General features: G+C 42.9%; 1 protein-coding gene across 1 annotated transcript in view; it reads left to right on the top strand.

Moving 5' to 3' along the window:
* The window catches only part of STRBP (spermatid perinuclear RNA binding protein), a 54,348-nt gene extending 45,849 nt beyond the window's left edge, over positions 1-8,499 (top strand). Inside the window, exons 15-17 of the mRNA XM_007468376.1 lie at positions 602-725; positions 4,970-5,014; positions 7,533-8,499. Of these exons, the coding sequence (XP_007468438.1) occupies positions 602-725; positions 4,970-5,014; positions 7,533-7,609 (246 nt within the window). The 3' untranslated portion in view covers positions 7,610-8,499. The remainder of the gene's footprint in view (positions 1-601; positions 726-4,969; positions 5,015-7,532) is intronic.
* The last annotated feature ends 10,001 nt before the right edge of the window (positions 8,500-18,500 follow it).

Genomic DNA, 18,500 nt, shown 5'->3' with positions numbered 1-18,500 from the left:
ACACACACACACACACACACACACACACACACACACACACACACACACACACACACACACACACACACACACACACACAGAATTGCATGACCTTCCTGAGGTCTCAGTTTACTCACATCAGGAACTGGCATCCACACCTTTGGTCTTCCTGTCTTAGTTCCTTTTTTTTTTTTTTCTTTTAAACCCCACTCAGGTTCACAGCTAACTCCAGGTGGTTTGTTGTACTATTTTTTTGTTTGCTGGGGGAGAATTCAGTAAATTTTGAACCTAGGTATCAAGTGTCTGTAATTGCTTTAGTCAGGCCTAAAATGACTTTGGATGTAATTTGACTGCTGAAATTTGTGTGCAGAAAACGAACTCTTTCTGGGTAACCCTCAAGTGAAAGGAAGAATTCATTTGCATACTTCTGTGTGCCAGCTCTTCTCCAGAACAACTCTGTAAGATAGATGTCATTTTCATTTTACAGATTATAAACTGAAGGTTCAAGGTCATAGACGACTAATCTCATGTACAGGCTCAAGTTTCTCATAGAGGTTATACATTACAAAGTTGATGAGATGATCTTATTTCTCTCAGTAATGAAATGTGTTATTTTTAACAGGCAAAGGGTGTTGTGAATACAGCTGTGTCCGCAGCAGTCCAAGCTGTTCGGGGCAGAGGAAGAGGAACTCTAACAAGGGGAGCTTTTGTTGGGGCCACAGCTGCTCCTGGCTACATAGCTCCAGGTATAGTGCACCCTGTGAGACATCTGCCTCCTTTTCTGGGCCAGAGTTCCAAGAACAGCCTCTCCTTTATTTTCCAGGGTTATACAGGGTTTCTGGAAACATAATATGGGTATAGGATGGGTGTGCACCGAATTTCAAAAGAAGAGAATCTACAGAATGTTACAGGTTTTCTCCTGGAATCTGCTGAGTGACTAGAGGCTTTCTGGAGGGAGGTGACAGATGAGGAGTATTGCACTTGGTTGAGGGGACATATTTTGACAATGAGGAAACTCAAAGATATTCCACAGATTGGGAGTTTGGATACCTGAGCAGAGCGTATTCGGTGGGGACATAGACGACAGATTGGGTATCACAGGTGAGAAAAATGGCTGGTAAGAGCTACTTAATTGGGGTGAAGCCTGGCGATGTTAGCATTTCTTTAACTCTATGTTGGGGAACCATCAGGGGCTAAAGAAGTACAAAAAGAGGAAAGGGGGAACTTAACTTATCTAGAGCTGAGTATACACTAGATACTTTCATATAAATGATTTCACTTAATTGTTTTTAATCTTCACAGTGTTTCCTCAAGTAGAAATATTTTCCATTTTTCTGGGTGAGGAAACTAAGTTTTAGGGAGGTAAGGCAACTAGCAAGGTGTGAGACATCTTGTAAACAGCAGAGCAAAGATTAGAGTGTAGGTGTTTCTAGTTCCAAAGTTTATATTCTTTGCATTTCATCACATGGCTTGAGGAAGATGGGAAAAGATGCCCTCTGCTTGCCTTCTGTTCTGATCCTTGTATCATCTTAGCAGTAGCTGTACCTCTGTCTCATTAAAATCAAATTCTCTGTAATATTGCAAGTATGGAACTTTGAACTTGACAACTAAACCACTAGTAGTTGTTGATCAAGATGAAATTGTCATAAAGATTGGGTCTTATCCTGTCATTATTTTTTTGCATAACACTCTTAAGTTCACTTAGGTTGTGGGTTTTTTTATTTCCTAAGAAAGAATAGGCTTTTTGGGAAGTTCTGTGGATGATGTGGCTTTGGAATTAAGCTTCTAGAAGTTGATCCCAGTAGGGGCATAGCTCAAAGATGTGTCATATAAACAATGTGTACTCTTATTCAAATATTGTGTGCCTGCTTTGACACACAGCAGACATGGATTTTGTTCTCCTGCAGTGTTTGGTCTAAAGGTGAGACATACTAATGGAATACTCACGACTGACTGAGTTGCTGTGATGAAGGAGAGGGGCACGATGCTGTGAGGGAACGTGACAGAGAAACCTGGTCTAGTCTGTCTGGGACTCGAAGGTTTCTCTGAAGATGTGACACTTGAACTGAGCTTTGAAGAATGAGTAGGAGTTAACTCAGAGAAGATTGGGACAGAAGAACACCTCACACAGAGGGAATAGCACATCAGCACCCTATGGTGCTGGTAGGAGGGAACTTGGCTCATTTGAAGAATTAGGAGGTGGCCAACATGTCTGTGGTGTGGAGAGCACTGTGTGTGGGTGAAGGGGGAGGGGGTGGGGGGAATTTGAGCTAAAGTGGGTGCTCAGTCCCATCCTGGAGGCTGTGGTTTGGATTTTGGTCTTAGCACCTAAGTACGGGGGACGTCTTGAAGGGTTCTAAGAGGAGTAAGGAGATAAGACTTTCAGACTTTATTTGTAAAGATCATTCTCTGTAGCATGAAGAATGGCTTGTAAGGATAGAAGTCGGCATGCCAAGACAAAGTAGAAGGTTTTTGTAAGCTCAGAGACTAGACTAGAGGCCGTGGAGGGATCTCCAGGGGGGGTAGGGAAGTAGATGGGGGTCAGGAAGTGAGCAGATGGAAGAACTTCAGAAGCAGAATTGATGGATTGAATGTGGAGAACGAAACAGAGTGAGGGTTCAGGTCCCTCCCAGGATCTTATGCTGGAGGAAGTAGATTGGATGGTGGCACCATTGAAGGAGACAGAGAGCGCTGAAAGACAGCGTCAGAGGGTGGTTACAGTTTGATATTTTTTGTGTGTACAAAATTAAGACATTTTTCTGTGCATCTCACTATTTCTATGGAAATTTATTTATTTATTTATTTATTTTTGCCTCATTTAATGCCTTATTTAAAGTAAGCAGCTTTCATTAAATAGTAGTAGGCAGGTTACTGAGGTGAACTCTCTTGCCTTTGGTGACGTGCTCGTCCAGTTTTGTCCAGCTGCTGGGCCATGGGATGTTTCCCTCATGTCCGAGGGGTCAGCAGCCATCAGCTAGCGGCAGTGATTGTGAGAGGAATCCTGCTGTCTGCCTCTCTGCTCTGTAGTAGCTTCTCTTTTACATCATTGCACTGACCTCTGTGAAAGGCCTGTCTTCTGAAGCTTTTAAAAAGGAAGTTCTTTTATAAACTAGAGAAGATTCAGATTAGGTCAGTTTGGATTATGAATAGGTTATATGCCATTTGCAGAGTGTATTTTGTGCAGCAGGGAGTGTAGTAAGTATTTTTACATATGTTATTTAATTACATTCCTCTGCCATCAGTTTCTGCAGAAGACTGAGGCTCAGAGAGGTTAAATAGCAGGTGCAATTCAGAGTCACCTTAGTGAGACGTGAAGTCAGGATCAGAACCCCAGTGGCCTCATTAGTGGCCAGCTTAGTTGTTATAGTTTCATCTCTTTAAGGAGGTTTTAGTAAAACGTTTGAAACTGTAGCCTTAGCCAACCAGCTCCCTTTTCCTGGAATAGATTTGATATACAGCCTTCTTTTTTAAGCATTAATCTTTTTTTTTTTTTTTTTGGCTTCTGATACTTTTCCTACTGTATATTTCCTACTGCTTATTTCAGCTGCCTTGTGTCCTCTTGAAATATATGATTTAGTGAGCACTAAAGACTAAGTTGTACAACCTGCAGTTTTATATGACTTAAGTATAGACTAAAAAGTGAAAAACTTTATCTCTAAGAAAATGTTTTAGTTAGTCCCCCAAAGCAATTTACTTATTCAACATATATTTGAATGTTTTATCTCAAACAAGAGATTTAGATCTGAGCATTCAAAGATGACCAACACTTAGCGTCTGCCCCTGTGAATGCTCGGGGTCACATGGGGTAGGAACAGACACTTGAGAAAGTACCGTGTAATATGATGCAAGCTGTGACGTGGGGTGGGCAAAGTGAACAGCAAGCCTGGGGGACTTTACAGAGGAGGTGATAGATACCTAAAGGATGAGTTGCAGTTGGTCAGCTAGAGAAGAAGAAAAAAATCATTCTAGCAGCAGAAATGATTATAGAAAAAGGGGCTGTAAAGTAAAAAAGCTTGATTTGTTTTGGGTACAATGTGAAGAGCCCATGTAGATTTTGTGCCCTTGTTCTATTTTAGGAACCAGTTTTTCCTAGAGATTTACCCAAGTGATTTAGTATTTATATTTTTTAAAGTCATTTTACTGAAAGATTGTCATTTCTATTAACGTAGTATTTCTAATCCCTTTAAAACTATAAAGTAGCTTGGAGGGTTTCCCATTTTATAGATGAAAGTGGCAACTCAGAGGTTACATATTATCTAAGGACATATAAGAAACTAGTGCCAGAACTAAATGGTTCAAAAACTTTTGTGTTCTTTGTACTTTATTGATAATATGAGCCTTCTTCATAGGCACCAGATGCTAATGTCAATTTTAACAACATTTACTGAGAGACCCTGTGCTGGGGCCCAGAATTCGGATTTCAACAAGACATGGACCTTGCCCTCGAGCCCACAGCCTGATCTGTGCGCCCTCTTCAGTGGCAGTTGAGGCTTTAGCCTGCTCTGTCACTACTTTCTGAAAAAAAGACTTGGAAATTCCTATTTTCCAACTGTGAGAAATTGGTAACTTGAGTGGTTCTAAGTATTCTTTTGTTGAACAAATTAAATTTGTGAGTGGTTACTATATGCCAGACATTCTGCCAGGTTCAAGTGTTGCAAAGATGTATAAGACTTGAGTCTCTGCCATTCTAGGGGGGAACACAGACAAAGAGTTGATAATTATAATACAATGTGGTAAGTGTAGTGAGAAAGAAACAGGATATTCTGGTAGGTCAGGAGAGCTTGGTAGGCCATAGTAAAAAGCTTCCACTCTGCATAGGCATGGAGGAATCTCGGTAGACTCAGGCCATTCTGGGAAGGGTTCTGGTTCAGCCAGCACCTGGAAGAAGTCCTTGGGGCCCAAGGTGCTGGGCCAGGTGGTCCTTGTGAATCGGGCCAGTGCTGACTGCCCTTTTTCCTGGACTGATGTGCTTTCTCCTTCTTTGCACCAGGCTATGGAACACCATATGGTTACAGCACAGCTGCCCCTGCCTATGGTATGTACACCATCTTACTGATTTCTCCTCTTAAGCCACTCTGCACAGCAATCCAAAGCACAGTTTGTATCTAGGGTTTCTTTAAATGAATTGGAGGATCTCAGACCTACTTATTCTAGTGACCCAACTTAAATTCCCGTTGAAAATGCCACAACCTTGTGGTTCTTGGTTTGGTTGGAGTTGCTCTTCTCTCTGCTTTGCCTGATTGAAGGACTGCTTGTTCTAATTGCCTGTTTCTGACCATATTGAAATTAAATATTTTAAGTACTTCTTCTTACAGCCAACTTATACTCCATTCAAAGGCTACTGAAGGGCCATACTCAGTTTCTAGCTTGGCTGCCTGCCAGTTATAGAGCTACATTTAAGTTTCTGGTTTGAAACTGTGTGAACTGTAGGTGATTTGAGTTAGAGATAGGAAGTGCTCACTTCAAATTCATAGCTGTCATCCTTTTTCATGAATTTTGCTGTAGAGGTGGAGTGAATAGGTCCTAGAGAGTGATGAGGGGGTATCTGCAGCAGTTACTGAAGTGCTTACTGCAGAAGGTCTGTGTAGTACAGTGAGAAAATCATAGGAATAGCTCCTCTCCCTCCAAAAATAAAAAACAAAGGCAGATGCGGAAATGAACCTCAGTGGCCCTTTGGATAACTTTTGAATGAGGTTTATGTGGCAATGGAGGCAGTAGGTTTGGAGTCAGTGATATGCTCTCTTAGGCATTTTTCCTAACTCGGGTGCTATGTGGTATAGAGTTGGCCATCTATAGGATGTTTGTCGTTGAGAGAAAAAAGCGCGAGTGTGTGTGTACACATGTGAGAGAATGCATGTGAGTGTAAGAGTGGGCGGGTGCACACATGTGTGTGCACCAGTGCAACCCCAGGCTGGGTGTGTGTGCACACAGAAGAGAAGGACCTTGACTGTGTTGCTACTTGTGGCATTAGTCCTCCACACGAGCCTCAGACCTTTCATTATGCTTTTTCTCTTCATGCATCAGCTTTCCCATTTTTGTTTGGATGAAAATTATGGGTCTTTAAGACACTGGTAAACTGAAGCTTCATCTGATTTCCTAGCTGTAGAAATAAGTAGAAAGTGAACAGTTTGACCGCTTTCCCCATTAAGATAGATAATTTACATCCTGGAAAGATGTGGAGAAGCTGGAAGGCTCAGATGTTTGGGGTGAGTTTCCTCTAAGGCTGAGAGCAGAGTCTGGAGTTTCTTCCTTAACTGAGTGTCTCCACTGACACATTCAGGTTTGGCCAGGGCCTCCCCATACAAGAATATGCTATCACGTAGAGTTTCTTCTGAATTCAAGCTCTCTAGCTCCTTTTGATTTGGCAATTTGCTTTTACCATTTAGCCAACTTCTGGATACCCTGACCACCTCATCCTTCCTGTGAATTAGGTCTGGTCAGTTTATCCAAATACATTTTGACTCACTAGACTCATTGTAATATGTCTTGTGTGAGAGCCAAAGCATCCACCTCCTAGGGCAGGTCCTGAAGCCTGTGTCTTTCTTTTAGGCATAGTAAGTCCCATGTTCTTTAGTACAGGTTTGCTAGAGCTTAATTTTTTTCTTTAAAACACTTGTATATCTAGGCTCTAAGGCACATTCACGTTTTTCCTGTCTTTTTAGTTTTTCTCTCTTGTTCTTCCCTCTCTAACATTATGCTCTCACCCTGCGGCCTCTGAGCCCCCCTTCAGAAGGCTCCCATGCGCCATATAACTGACTTCCAAAGCTGGTGAAATGTAATGCCCCCATTTTTCACATAAAAGATTTGGTTTTTAAATGTTACTGTGATGCCAACCTACTAAAACGATGCTTTATTTTGGCTGTAAGGTAAATATGTCTTTTGGCCTTTGTAAAGCTGTTGCATGTGGGGTAATTTCCCTCTGATCATCTGGTGCTCTCGAATACCTGCTGTTGCTGCTTTGTGATTTCTCCATAGCTTAAATATTAGACTAGAAATAAGGATCAGATTTCAAATCATGCCTGAGTATGCAGAAGTTTGTGAGGCCACAAGAACTCATTAATTACAAAATTAAGCAAGTAATTAATCTTTCCAGATTTGCCATGCCAATATTGGCAGTAGCCGTTAAGATAAACACCTGGTCACGACTCCAGTTGGAACTGTCTTTCTGGGGATCTGAGGCCTGCACAGAAAGCTGTGCTGTGAATCTTGACCGTCCCTGTTTCTCCTGTAATATGTGATGTGCCAAATTGAGAGTCACTTCAGAATATTAATCAATAGCATTGCTTTTGAGCTTTATAATTCATGACAGTTCACTCAGATGAAATCCGTTTTTGAATATCCTTCTTCCTATATGTAGCCATCTTAATTTTGAGTGGAAAATATTAAGAGTAACTTCAAAGTTTGTGGGCCTCTTCCATAATGGTACATGTTGACTGACTAATCTGGAAAAGGTTAATGATAATTACTGTAAGATTCTTTTTTTTTTTTTAACCTGAAATTTTTATTGGATTATTAAACTTATTTGGAGTCCTCTCCGTTTCTTTTCTCTGTAGGTTTACCCAAGAGAATGGTTCTGTTACCCGTTATGAAATTCCCAACATATCCTGTTCCCCACTACTCATTCTTTTAGCAAATGACAGAAGCTAATTCCTATTGAACAATACAGTACATACAGAATGTTAGAGAAAAAGCCTTTTTATCCTGCTTTCTTTGAACACATACTTGATCAAAATTATTTGTAAAGAACATCTTTCCTACTTTTTGATTTTAACAAACGCAAATTTAGTTCTCTAAAACTTGAAAACAGACAAACAAAAAGAAACTAGTTCTGTGAAACGGTACCTCATTTCCGGAAAATAACTTATACCAGCCCTTCTGTTCTAGGGAAATAAGTCTAGCAGTTCAAAGTTTAAGTTTTAAGAGGAGTATCAGATTATGTAAAATTAATTCGTGAAGGATGTATAGAGTCTCAAACACTGATCACAAATAAACTGCTTTGTTGTAACACAGAGTACTGCCTGGTTCCTGATGCAGTCACTGATGCTTAGCTGATTGATATGTATTTGCCCTAGGGCACGTTAATTCGGGCTGTAGTCTTTTTTTTTTAATACAATAGAGACTTTTCATTTAAACTTTAACTTTGTAAATACTGAAGTGTGTAATTAAAGCCAATAAAATATGGGTTTGAATATTGTTTTAGCTTATTATTTTTGATATGTTTTGGTATCAAATTATAAAGAATTGAAAACTAATAATAACTTAGCCCTAGAAACCCATTCATTTGTAACCAAACTGATAAAACAAAGCAAAGGCAATTGTTAGTTTGAGCCACAGTCTATTTACTTTGTAAGCCCTTTGTACTCCTGCTGTACAAGGGCATCCCCATGATAAAGGTTTACTCTGTTATCTGAGCATTGCTTATTAAAATGATGGCACTACCCAGAGATGGGGAAGGAGGAATGTGATTATTTTAGTTTCCGAATTTCCAAGTTTTAAAAAATAATAAATTAATTGATCAATCACCCTCTCTTGTTCTTGTGGCCTTCTTCACTCTGTAAAGATACTGTGTTCACTCCCTGGCTTTTTTCATGCAGAGAGAAGATTAGCGATTTTTCTGGGATTCTTTGAAGGGTCTCTTATCCTCTTCAATTACATCAGAATCTAAAGCAGCAACAGGGTCCCCATAAAAACTTGCTCTTCGATTGTCCCAGTTCTTGTTGAGTGCTGCTGTGAAAAGTGACAGGTTTCAGCCATGGGTCAGCATTTATTTTTTAAGACACCTGATTAAGCTGGTGAAAAATGATCAGTCGGTAACATTGTGTTGTTCTGTAAAGGGTGCAGACCTAAGTCTTCCACTTGCATTCTCACCTTGTTTGGAAGCCTATGATGTTACTAGAAGGTAATGGTTTTATTAAGGTACTCACCCCCATGAAGGCAACAGTGTGGTCCCATGTTGATATTTACAAGTTGCTGTGTCTTAAAAATGTCTGTTTTTAGTATGAATTAGCTTTCCTCGTCTTTCTTCATTTCTGTATTTTGGAGCTGAACAAGTACCCATCGCTGAGAATGGGCTTCACAAAATACGGCAAATTTATGTACCAGATTTCTTTGGGACCGCTAAATGAGAATGAAACAGATCGTTTAAAACAAATGTTAGTGTTACTTATCAGAAATAAAATTTTTACACCACGCTTGTTACTGCTGCTCCTTGACCTTTTGTCTTTATTAGTGGTGGGTGATACTTTAATAAAACCTCATCACTTGCTGGAAGTAGCTGTGAACTTACCATTCTCATCCTGTGCATTAGTGGCTAGACGTACACAAGAGGGCCCATCTCAGCTGGGAGTTTTCATGTTTCATTGATTCGTTTTGCTGACCTATGGATGAAACAGAGCCATCACTGAGAAGAAAAAGCATGGCTGGTAGTGTCCATTTTTTATTAATTAAATATTTACAAACAGTCCTCTTTGTTTTTGGAATACTATTAATTGGCAGCTGCAGCTGTATTGTTATTTGAAATTGATTGTCAAATTTGCATTCCAAGTTGGAATCTCTTTGGAGATTTCTCTTTAGAAAATTCTTTTGAAGTAGCTGACTCAGCTTCATAACTCAGCCCTTCTATAATGGTGAAAATGGAGCTGTGCTGTTTTCCAACATGATGGCAGTCATTTCAAATGGTTTCTACCAAGTCTTTTTTTTTTTTTTTTTTTGTTGTTGTTTGTTGGAAGTTACTAACCATGTTGTAAACCTGCCCAGTTGCTGCAAACTTTTACATTTCTCTGCTTTACTTAAAATAATTGAGCTGTCAGTCCTTTGTTAGAAGTGGTAACCATGCAAGTTCAACTGTTTAAATCTTGTAATGAATTAAGTGTCCTCCCCCTACCCCCACCCCACCCCCTGTACCCTTCCCACCCCTTCATTTTGTAATGAAAATTCCACTTACAGCTGAAAGAGCAGAGAAATATAAATGAAGCTTTTGGCTTCACCAAATTCTGTGAAATTAACATAAAGTTTTGCTTCTCTGCTCTTTTCTCCACTGTAGGTGGTTTTTTCATTGACAGCCCCTATTGCCAGCCTCTGAGCGTCGCACCATTTATTATTCACTTGGGCCCTCAAGATTTCTTCTCTGACTTCTAGAACCATCAGGTTGTCTGGCTTGAAATGGCAATTTCTATGTCTTAGTCTTAAGAGCAATGTGACCCCCTGAGGTTTTCCAGCTTTCAGACACAGCACTCTGACACCTCCTTTTGGAAAGCAGTGAATGAGCATTTTAAAGAAGAGCAATACTTTATTCAGAGCCACGGTGTCTGTTTGAAAACTTTTCCTTTGGAAACCTAGCAATATCTGGATATACTTAGCCCCTCCTAGCCTAGTCTCTTGTCGGGGAGTCTACAAACCAATGTAGAACTTAGAATTAGTGTATGAGCTGTGCTATCTTCTGACAGTTTTTAAACTTTTTTAGCACATAAACTGCGTCAGTTAGCGCTATTATAATTCCTCAGAGATAGGGGTCCTCCTTGAAGCCATATTCTTTGCATGGGGGCTGGCACCCAGCCAGGGAGGTGGCCTGCAGCCATGTTTCTTGAGGCTGTGGGAGCACCCCATCTCTTGTGCAAGGTAATTGGTCCAGTAGATTCCCAACATACCTCATGCTGACTAGATGCAGTGCATGGTGCGGGGAAGCCAGGGCTCCTGGAGTCGTTTGTAGTCTCTCTCAAATTGTTAACCTGGGGAACAAACCACTGATAGATTTTGCTGGTATTAGCCTTTTCTTCTTTTTTAAAATTTGGGTGAATGTTTGAAAATCATGAATCAGTCATTCACCATTATTAATTGAAGAGCTGGGAATACCTCGTTAATGTATTTTTAAAACTGGTGTTGGATCCTCTGTGTATTTCAGGTTAATACTTTTAAGCAGTTTTCAGCACGTTTATCTCACTTTATTCTCGTTCTCCTTGGACCTTCGTAGCCATATCACTTGTATAAAATAGGCTGAGATATAGTGACTGTAAGCTGTGGTCTCAGTATACAAAGGTAAGCTCTTTTATTTTCTGATTAAAGAGAAAATTAAAAATCGATGAACACAACATGCATATATGACAATCATATATGATGTATTTGATCTCTTAGGTCTTATATCATCACATTACTTTAAAATTTTTTATGATCTAAATGTGAAATAGTTATTTTCAGCATTTTGTTTTTAATACCCTTATAATTACTTTCTCTTTGAGAGACATTTCACTTTTGAGTTAAGCGTGTGTATGTGTATAGAAACTTATGACGTGTATGCGAATTACACACACTTACCTGTTTAAATAAAAGAATTTGGTGGTGGGAAGTGTTCACCTAAGAAGATTTTTACGTCAGGGCAAAAAGTGCTGGAATTTCATAAGCAGTAAGATTGGTAACAGTGCCGGTAGGACCCATTTATATGTAGCTGTTACATAAGCTGAGGATCAAAGTGCCAATTTCTCAAGGAGAGACTTCTCTGAGAAATGAATCTCTCTGATCTGTGTTGTATGCCCTAATACAACAGCAGCAAGAAGCCATAAAAAAAAAAAAAGCAATAGAAAATGAAAAAAACCAAACTATTAAGGTAACTATGGAAAAATATAAAATTGACTGACTTAAGCTAAGTATTTGCAGAATCAATTATGGCAAGACTCAGAATGGTAAATACCTGGTGTGCAGAGACCAAATAGATGTGAGGCGATTCATGTGTCTTTTCCAGATGAGGTAGATGATTTATTTCCCACCTGATTCAACCGTCATGGAGTTCTTTTAAAAGATATGAGGGTTAGGCCAAATATTTTTAAAAGGATTTGCTTCTTCGTTACGTGTATTCATTCCATAAATGCATTTCATATGTTAGATGTTCTGTGCTAAGGTTGTACTTGATATATATATATATATATATAGATAGATAGATAGATAGATAGATAGATTTAAATGAAGTTTATGTTTTATATTTGTCTCTAAGTAGTTTTCTTTTTATTGCTAACTTTGAAGGTTGCTGGAACAACTTTTTCCCCATACAGAATCTGTATGTACATTGAATGTGGCTTCAGCATCTATAAAAGGCTGAGTGAGGTCTAGTTGACTAGTACCAAGTACATTCCAGTCCTAATCAAACAGCCAAGTGCCCCTTACGGGACAGGTTCTTCTCTAGCAAAACAGGCTCCGCCCAGTGGAAACCTTTTAAGTCAGAGTCTCCTTGCTGGTGGAATTGGGCCTATTGTAAATATCCTAGGTTGGGAGCCAAATAATGCATTAGCAGCGTCAGAAGATAATTTACTTAATTAATAGTTTATTTATAAATTATTTAATAATATGGGCCATCTGACACCACTAAAAATGGGCATCATTTGGAAATTCACTCATTTTAAATTTCCCTGGCAGTTTTGAGAGCCTGAAACCAACTCTGGTTTATGTTCATGGACCTCTATCCACATAAGCGCAGTGAATGAAATGAATAACAAAGAGTCCAGTCCTTTAAAACCAGTTTTTATAGTGTAGCAAAGAACAAAAGTGGTTGATTTAAACACCACATTTTTTGATGACAAATGAGGGAAATTTTACTCTTATAATCAATCATTCATTATCACTTCCCTGTTTCTTGGGTTTCATTAATAACTGCACTGGAGGTAAATCTTCAGTAGTGAGTTACAGGAGTGAACTAAGGAGATCTGCCCCCTTTCCCCCAACCCCAACAGTTAGATTTCTAGCAATCTAGAGCCCTAAAAATCAGTGACATTGAGAGCAGCTAAAGCTGAAAACAACCTGCTCTGTGAGTGGTCTTCCTGCAACTTCCATTCAGCGTATGCCAGTGCCTCCCTGGTGGTGCTGGGATGGGGGTGGTCCCTCTGAAGTCACCCAGAACAAGAAAGGTTCTGTTGTATTCAGACTCATACTCTGAAACCATCTGAGGCCATGACATCCATTGACCAGAGATTTCTCAGTGTTACTAGGAGGCCGGGAAGGGAGATGGGTGGTAAATGAATAACCTGCAGAGCCAGGAAGCTGTCTACCACTGAGGTGAGTTCAATATTGACGTGTTTCTCTCTAGCAGTTACTTACAGAGCACAGAGAGTACTTCTTATGTAAGTTCCTTCCTTTCCTAATAGCATCTTCCAGAAAGTCTGTTTTAAGTCAAGAATTGAAGTTGACTTAGTTGTAAGAATAGATATCCTTTCCCACATTATCATTTTAGGTAAGAGCTAACAGCTTCCATTGATGCTTGAAGCAGTGATCTTTGGAGATTTTTTTAAAATAGGAGCATAATGCAAATTAGGTTATGTAAGCTTTATAGCACAGCTAGAAATAGGGATTAGAAACCATGTGGGACTCTGGGCCAGAGTATTTTTCTCCCCCTCCCTCCAGCAAATTCCTGTGGGGCCTAGGAATTAGATTCTGGGTTAATACACAGAGTGCTTTGAATAGGACCTGGTACAGAGTAAGTGCTCAGTAAATGCTGACCGTTCTTACCGTGGTTGGCTGAGGTGACAAAATACGTGCGGGAGGCTGGGCTGTGCTGGCAGGTAGTGGAGAAGCAGGTGCGTGGCCTGCTGGGGGGCGGGGGGGAGCGGCGTGGGTTCTTTAGTGTTGACAGGTTTGGGATACTCCAGGCTTTGGGAGAGGACTCCAGCATCTTTGAGTCAGTCGGGAGATACAAAGCAAACACTGGATGAGACTTGGTGTGGGAGGCTGCTGCAGATCCGTGCTGGATGGAGATGCTCATGCTTCTGTGTGGTAGTTAATCATCGGGCAGTCTGTTGCCAGGGGTTCCTAATACTTGCTTTGGGATTTAGGTGTGCTTGGAACTTCAAAGGGGCTGAGCTTATCAACCTGCTGATTCTGTTTCCTGCCAGTGCATTAGTAAGAAAAGAGTGTGTGTTTGATTACAGCTAGCCCCAGAATCTGACATTCAGAGCTCACCATTTATTTGGCAGGTAGAAAGCAAGTTACTATAAACCACAGAAAAGAGAGGAGACCGGGTGTCATGCTTAGAAGGCTGTTGACTTGGATGCTTCTCTCTTCTAGTTTGCTGCAACACCTTGGGAAAAAAAAAATCTGTACTTAACACCACTCGAGGCCTCCCTCATGCCTGTTAATCTTAGAAAAAAACATACCTGTCTATCCATCCCTCTCTCTCTGTCCATATACCCATTTATCTATCTGGACACAGTTGGGAAGTTGCTTTTCAGCAGAAAGAAAAATGAGATGGTTGGTCTGAATAAAGGGTGAGCATCTTCCTGTCTCTGGCTCGCATGTGTCTACGTGGACCTCCGGAACCTCTGGAGAAAAGTGTGCAGCCGCATCCCTCTCTGCTGGTAGAGGTGAGCTGAGTGGGGAGTACAGATCGAGTTCTGTGATGCTCTAAAGGTTATAAAAACTGTGCAGACAGGACTGAGTGTTACTTTTAAAGGCAAATAAGGTAGATTTGCATTATAGTCAAGAGGCTTTTCGTCAATCCAGGAGATATTTGTGTCAGTGATGTCCTGGCAGAAGTGACCCCATTCCTCAGCTGTAGCCATCTGGGTGGAATTCTTGCCTCAGTAACGAACACTGAGGGAAGGCCTCGAGGGTTCTTTTGTTTTGCCTTGATCAGTCAGTTAACACCTTAATTACTTGGTCCTTCTAAGGAGGGTCTTACGGTCTTTCTTGGCAGAACTTTGCTATTTCTGCAAACTATGCTGTCTCTGCTGGTGGGTAGTGTGGCGATTGCCACCATCTGCCCAGGCAGTTTAAGAGTCAGATTAGCATATCCTAGCTGGAGATGTGGTCCTGAGTCATCTTTTTGCTGCTTATGGCCCCCAGGAGGTAACGGGATTAGCCTGCTGCAGTGAGGGCATTCTCTTTGCGCTGCCTAGGAGCCTAGTCTCTCTCTGCTTTGTTTCAGTTTCTCCTACCTTGATCCTTTTGTGTGGTTTGGAAGAACAGTCTCTGCATTCACATGTCAGCTGAATGTCCCAGGTAGTTAACAGTGGCCCTCAGTTTAGGTCATTTTGGGCTGTGGGCAGCAGTGGATGGAAGAAAGGAGAGCGGGAAGAAAGATGCTAAAATTGGTACCTTGTGTGTGCCAGGCACTTGGACATTTTTCTTATTTCTCAGCCTTCTTGAGGGTGGTATTATTCTTATTTTACAGATGAAAAAACTGAGGCTCAGAGTTAAGTGCTAGAGTCAAGAATGAAATCCAGCTCTGTTCAGTGCCAGAGCCTTTTTCTGCTGTACGATGCTATGGATTAAAAGTCTGGAAAGAAGGTGAGGAAGCACATCGGGGGACAGGAAGGTGGCGTGTGGGCAGTGAGGCAAGGCCGAATGGAGCCTAAAAAGGGCCTGAACACAAGCCAGGGGCCTCACTGTCACAGGATCTTTGGAGCTCACCGACTCAAACCAATCCCAGGCTCCCGTGCTAGAATCTAGGCTTTGACTTGAGGTAATTTTAGACCAGATATCCTGGCCTAAAATAGGGCTGTTTTCTTTTAGAGCCGTTGGAAAAGATTAACAAACTGGAAAGATAGACTGGAGGGCTGAGGTGTGGCTGTATAAGCAGAGGAAGCTTTTGCATTTGAAGCTTGTTTTTCTGTTTGAATATCAACGAGAAATTGAGGTGTGCGTTTTCATTTAGCTAATGCTTTCTGAGTACACGCTATCTGGCCTGAGACTGGTGATGGGGATGTCTTAAAAGATTTGAGCCAGACTCTGAAGGAGAGCTGGTGAGGCTGGGCTCATTGGGTCAAAGGAAGAGGGGTGGTCCAGGGCTGGGGTGTGAGTGCAGAGAGATGGCCCTGGGCAAGTGCTGAGCAGAGACGGGGGTGAGGGGCAGATTGCAGTGGCCTGTTCTGCTTGCCAGGAGTGTCCCCTGGACTAGGCTTCACGGAAGGCTGTGGCCCCCTCACCAGCTCCTCGGCAGATTAGGGCTGGCTGGGTCTCTGCTTAGGGTTAGGTGGGCGTGGAGGTGGATGCAGAATATCCTCTTCAGGGAAAGATATTCTTCCCTAACCCCAAGTCACCACCAGCCTTGGCAGTTGCCGTTTTTCTGAGCCACCTGCCATAATCCTGGAGCAGAACAGGAAGAAGGAACCTCTTGTAAACCCAGGTTGTAGGAGTTCTTGAGCCACGGCTTGCGGAGGGAATGGCACCTGCGTGTGTAGCAGGTCCGGGCCGTGACTGTGTTCCCTGCCCTGATGGTCCCAACTCAGAGAAGCTGCAGCACAGGGGTGGTGGTTCCCACTGCACAGACAAGAAAATTGAAGCCAAGAGGCCTCTGCAAACCACCAGCTTATTTGTGGTTAAAACACTGTGGCTCCTGATAAGTGAGTTTTTAATCACACAGAAGAAATGGCATTTCTCCTGTTTTTAGAGTTAACAGAAGCCCTTTCTTAGGGATGAGATTTAAGCTCCACAACTGTGGGATCTAGAAATTTTCTCCTTTTACAGATGAGGAAATAGAGGCTTAGACAAGATGACTTGCCCAAAATTACACAGCTAGTTAGTGGCTGAGCCCACCCATTCTGCTGGCGCTGTGCTCACCACTGGTGGTTGGTGTTGACAGTCTAGGCTGCTGCCTATCCTGTTTCCTAAAACTGTTTGGCAAGTTTCCTCTCCTCTTTACGAGGCATTCATTCTACTTACCTTTCTTCCAGACTTCTGGGATGTGTCCTGTGTGGTTTGAGACAAAACACGCAGAAAGCCACCTCTCTCTCCCTGACCCCCCTCTTCCTCCCCTCCCGCTGTGGGAAAAAAGAAACCAGACTTCGGGCTCATTCTTCTCCGGCTAACCTGGCTCCTGGGCAAGGTTACTGACGGGCCAGCCTTGGACCACAGGTGGCCTGTTTGTTGTTGTTTTCTTTGCCAGCTGCACAGCTGGGTCTGTTTCCACAGACCATCTTTTTGTGCTGTAACTGGACCCTGTAATAAAATGCAAGCCAGTAATTGCCATCGGAGAGATCCCCAGGCGTTGTATGGAGGGAAGGGATGTGCTGTTAGGAGTGTGCTTTTCCACTGAGCTTCATCCACGTTTTGGTTGTCAGCTGTTTCTGGCTAGGCCTTCCTTGTGTGCTCCAACTAAAGGGGTCACCCTCACAGCTGCCTTCCCAGAGCGCTGGTGCCAGCGTCTCACTGGGCCCTTCCACGATGTAGACGGTCTCAGAAGATGCTCAGCTCTCTGACGTCCTTCAGGCAAGGTTGGAGGCTGCATTATGGGAGGTATGGCGGCCATCATCCTGGAAGGGATCACTCCTTCCACATCATCTGGAAGGTGGCACCTGAGGAACTCAGGAAAGCTGAAAGCACGTCAAGATGGGATAGGTTAAGCCTGCTGAAGGACGGACCTGGAGAGATCATGGACCTTTCCATCAGCTGTTCTTTTGGGGGTTTTTTTGTTCTTTTTTTTTTTTTGTGGTACGCAGGCCTCTGACTGCTGTGGCCTCTCCCGTTGCGGAGCACAGGCTCCGGACGCGCAGGCTCAGCAGCCATGGCTCACGGGCCCAGCCGCTCCGCAGCATGTGAGATCTTCCCGGACCGGGGCACGAACCCGTGTCCCCTGCATCGGCAGGCGGACTCTCAACCACTGCGCCACCTGGGAAGCCCTCCATCAGCTGTTTTAAAGGGTTGTATTTACTTGTCGTATGTGGTTCCAGAAGGGGAAAGATAGTTACGGTAGAGCCAGTTGGGCAGTTTGAGCTAAAGTGTGCGTCCCATGAGGTGTGGTGAGAAGTGGGCCCCATGTTACCAGGAGTGCTTAGGCAGGAAGCCGGCTGTTTGCATACTGCAGAGGATGGTCTTCTATGGGGTGTCAGTTTGCACAGAATGCTGATGTGGTTGGTGACACTGTCAAGACCACTTCTCCCCTCTTGGGCACATGGATTTATTGGAAACATTCACTGTCACCTCCTACTACTAACCAGGCTGAGCTGGGGGAGGAGCACTTGAGGAAAACGTCAGGATTTTCAGCTTAGAAGGTGAAACCCCTGACCAAGAAGGAGCCCAGGAAGGGGGAGGGGACTGCTCGGGGCCTTGAACAGAACAAGAGCCATCTTCTGTGCTTGGGAGAAGGGCTCCCACTCAGTCCAGGAGCAGAGCCAGGCCTGTGAAGAGACTTAAGAGCTGCGTGACTTAGAGAGTGAGAGGGGCTCCAGCAGATGTGGCCATGGCTTCCGCAGAGCCTGGCATCCAGCTGGCTGGGAGGTCTCAAGGAGGGGCGCCTGGTGTGCGCAGAAGGGCACAGCTTCTCAGGACAGTGGAGGTGCTTGTTAATGGGAAGCTGGGAACTGGGATGGTTGGGAGGGTGAGGTAGCAGATGGCGTGTGTAGTGCGGGGCCACTCCGTCCATGAAAGGCCTCGGGTGCTGTGCCCTGCAGTGCTTACCATCTTCCAGAACGGTGAGAGAATTCTGGAAGATCGGTTTGGACAGGTGGATGGGGAAGGACCAAAGGAAGGAGTCAGAGGCAGCTGCAGATGCCCGGATGAAGGATGGAGGCTGGCTGAGGGCGTCAGAGGCAGGAATGGCATCTCTT

This window comes from Lipotes vexillifer, unplaced genomic scaffold (assembly GCF_000442215.2).
Source record: "Lipotes vexillifer unplaced genomic scaffold, Lipotes_vexillifer_v1.1 scaffold1285, whole genome shotgun sequence".
Lineage (NCBI taxonomy): Eukaryota > Metazoa > Chordata > Mammalia > Artiodactyla > Lipotidae > Lipotes > Lipotes vexillifer.
The sequence above is the reverse complement of the archived record's forward strand: the minus strand, read 5'-3'. Positions and strand labels throughout refer to the sequence as shown.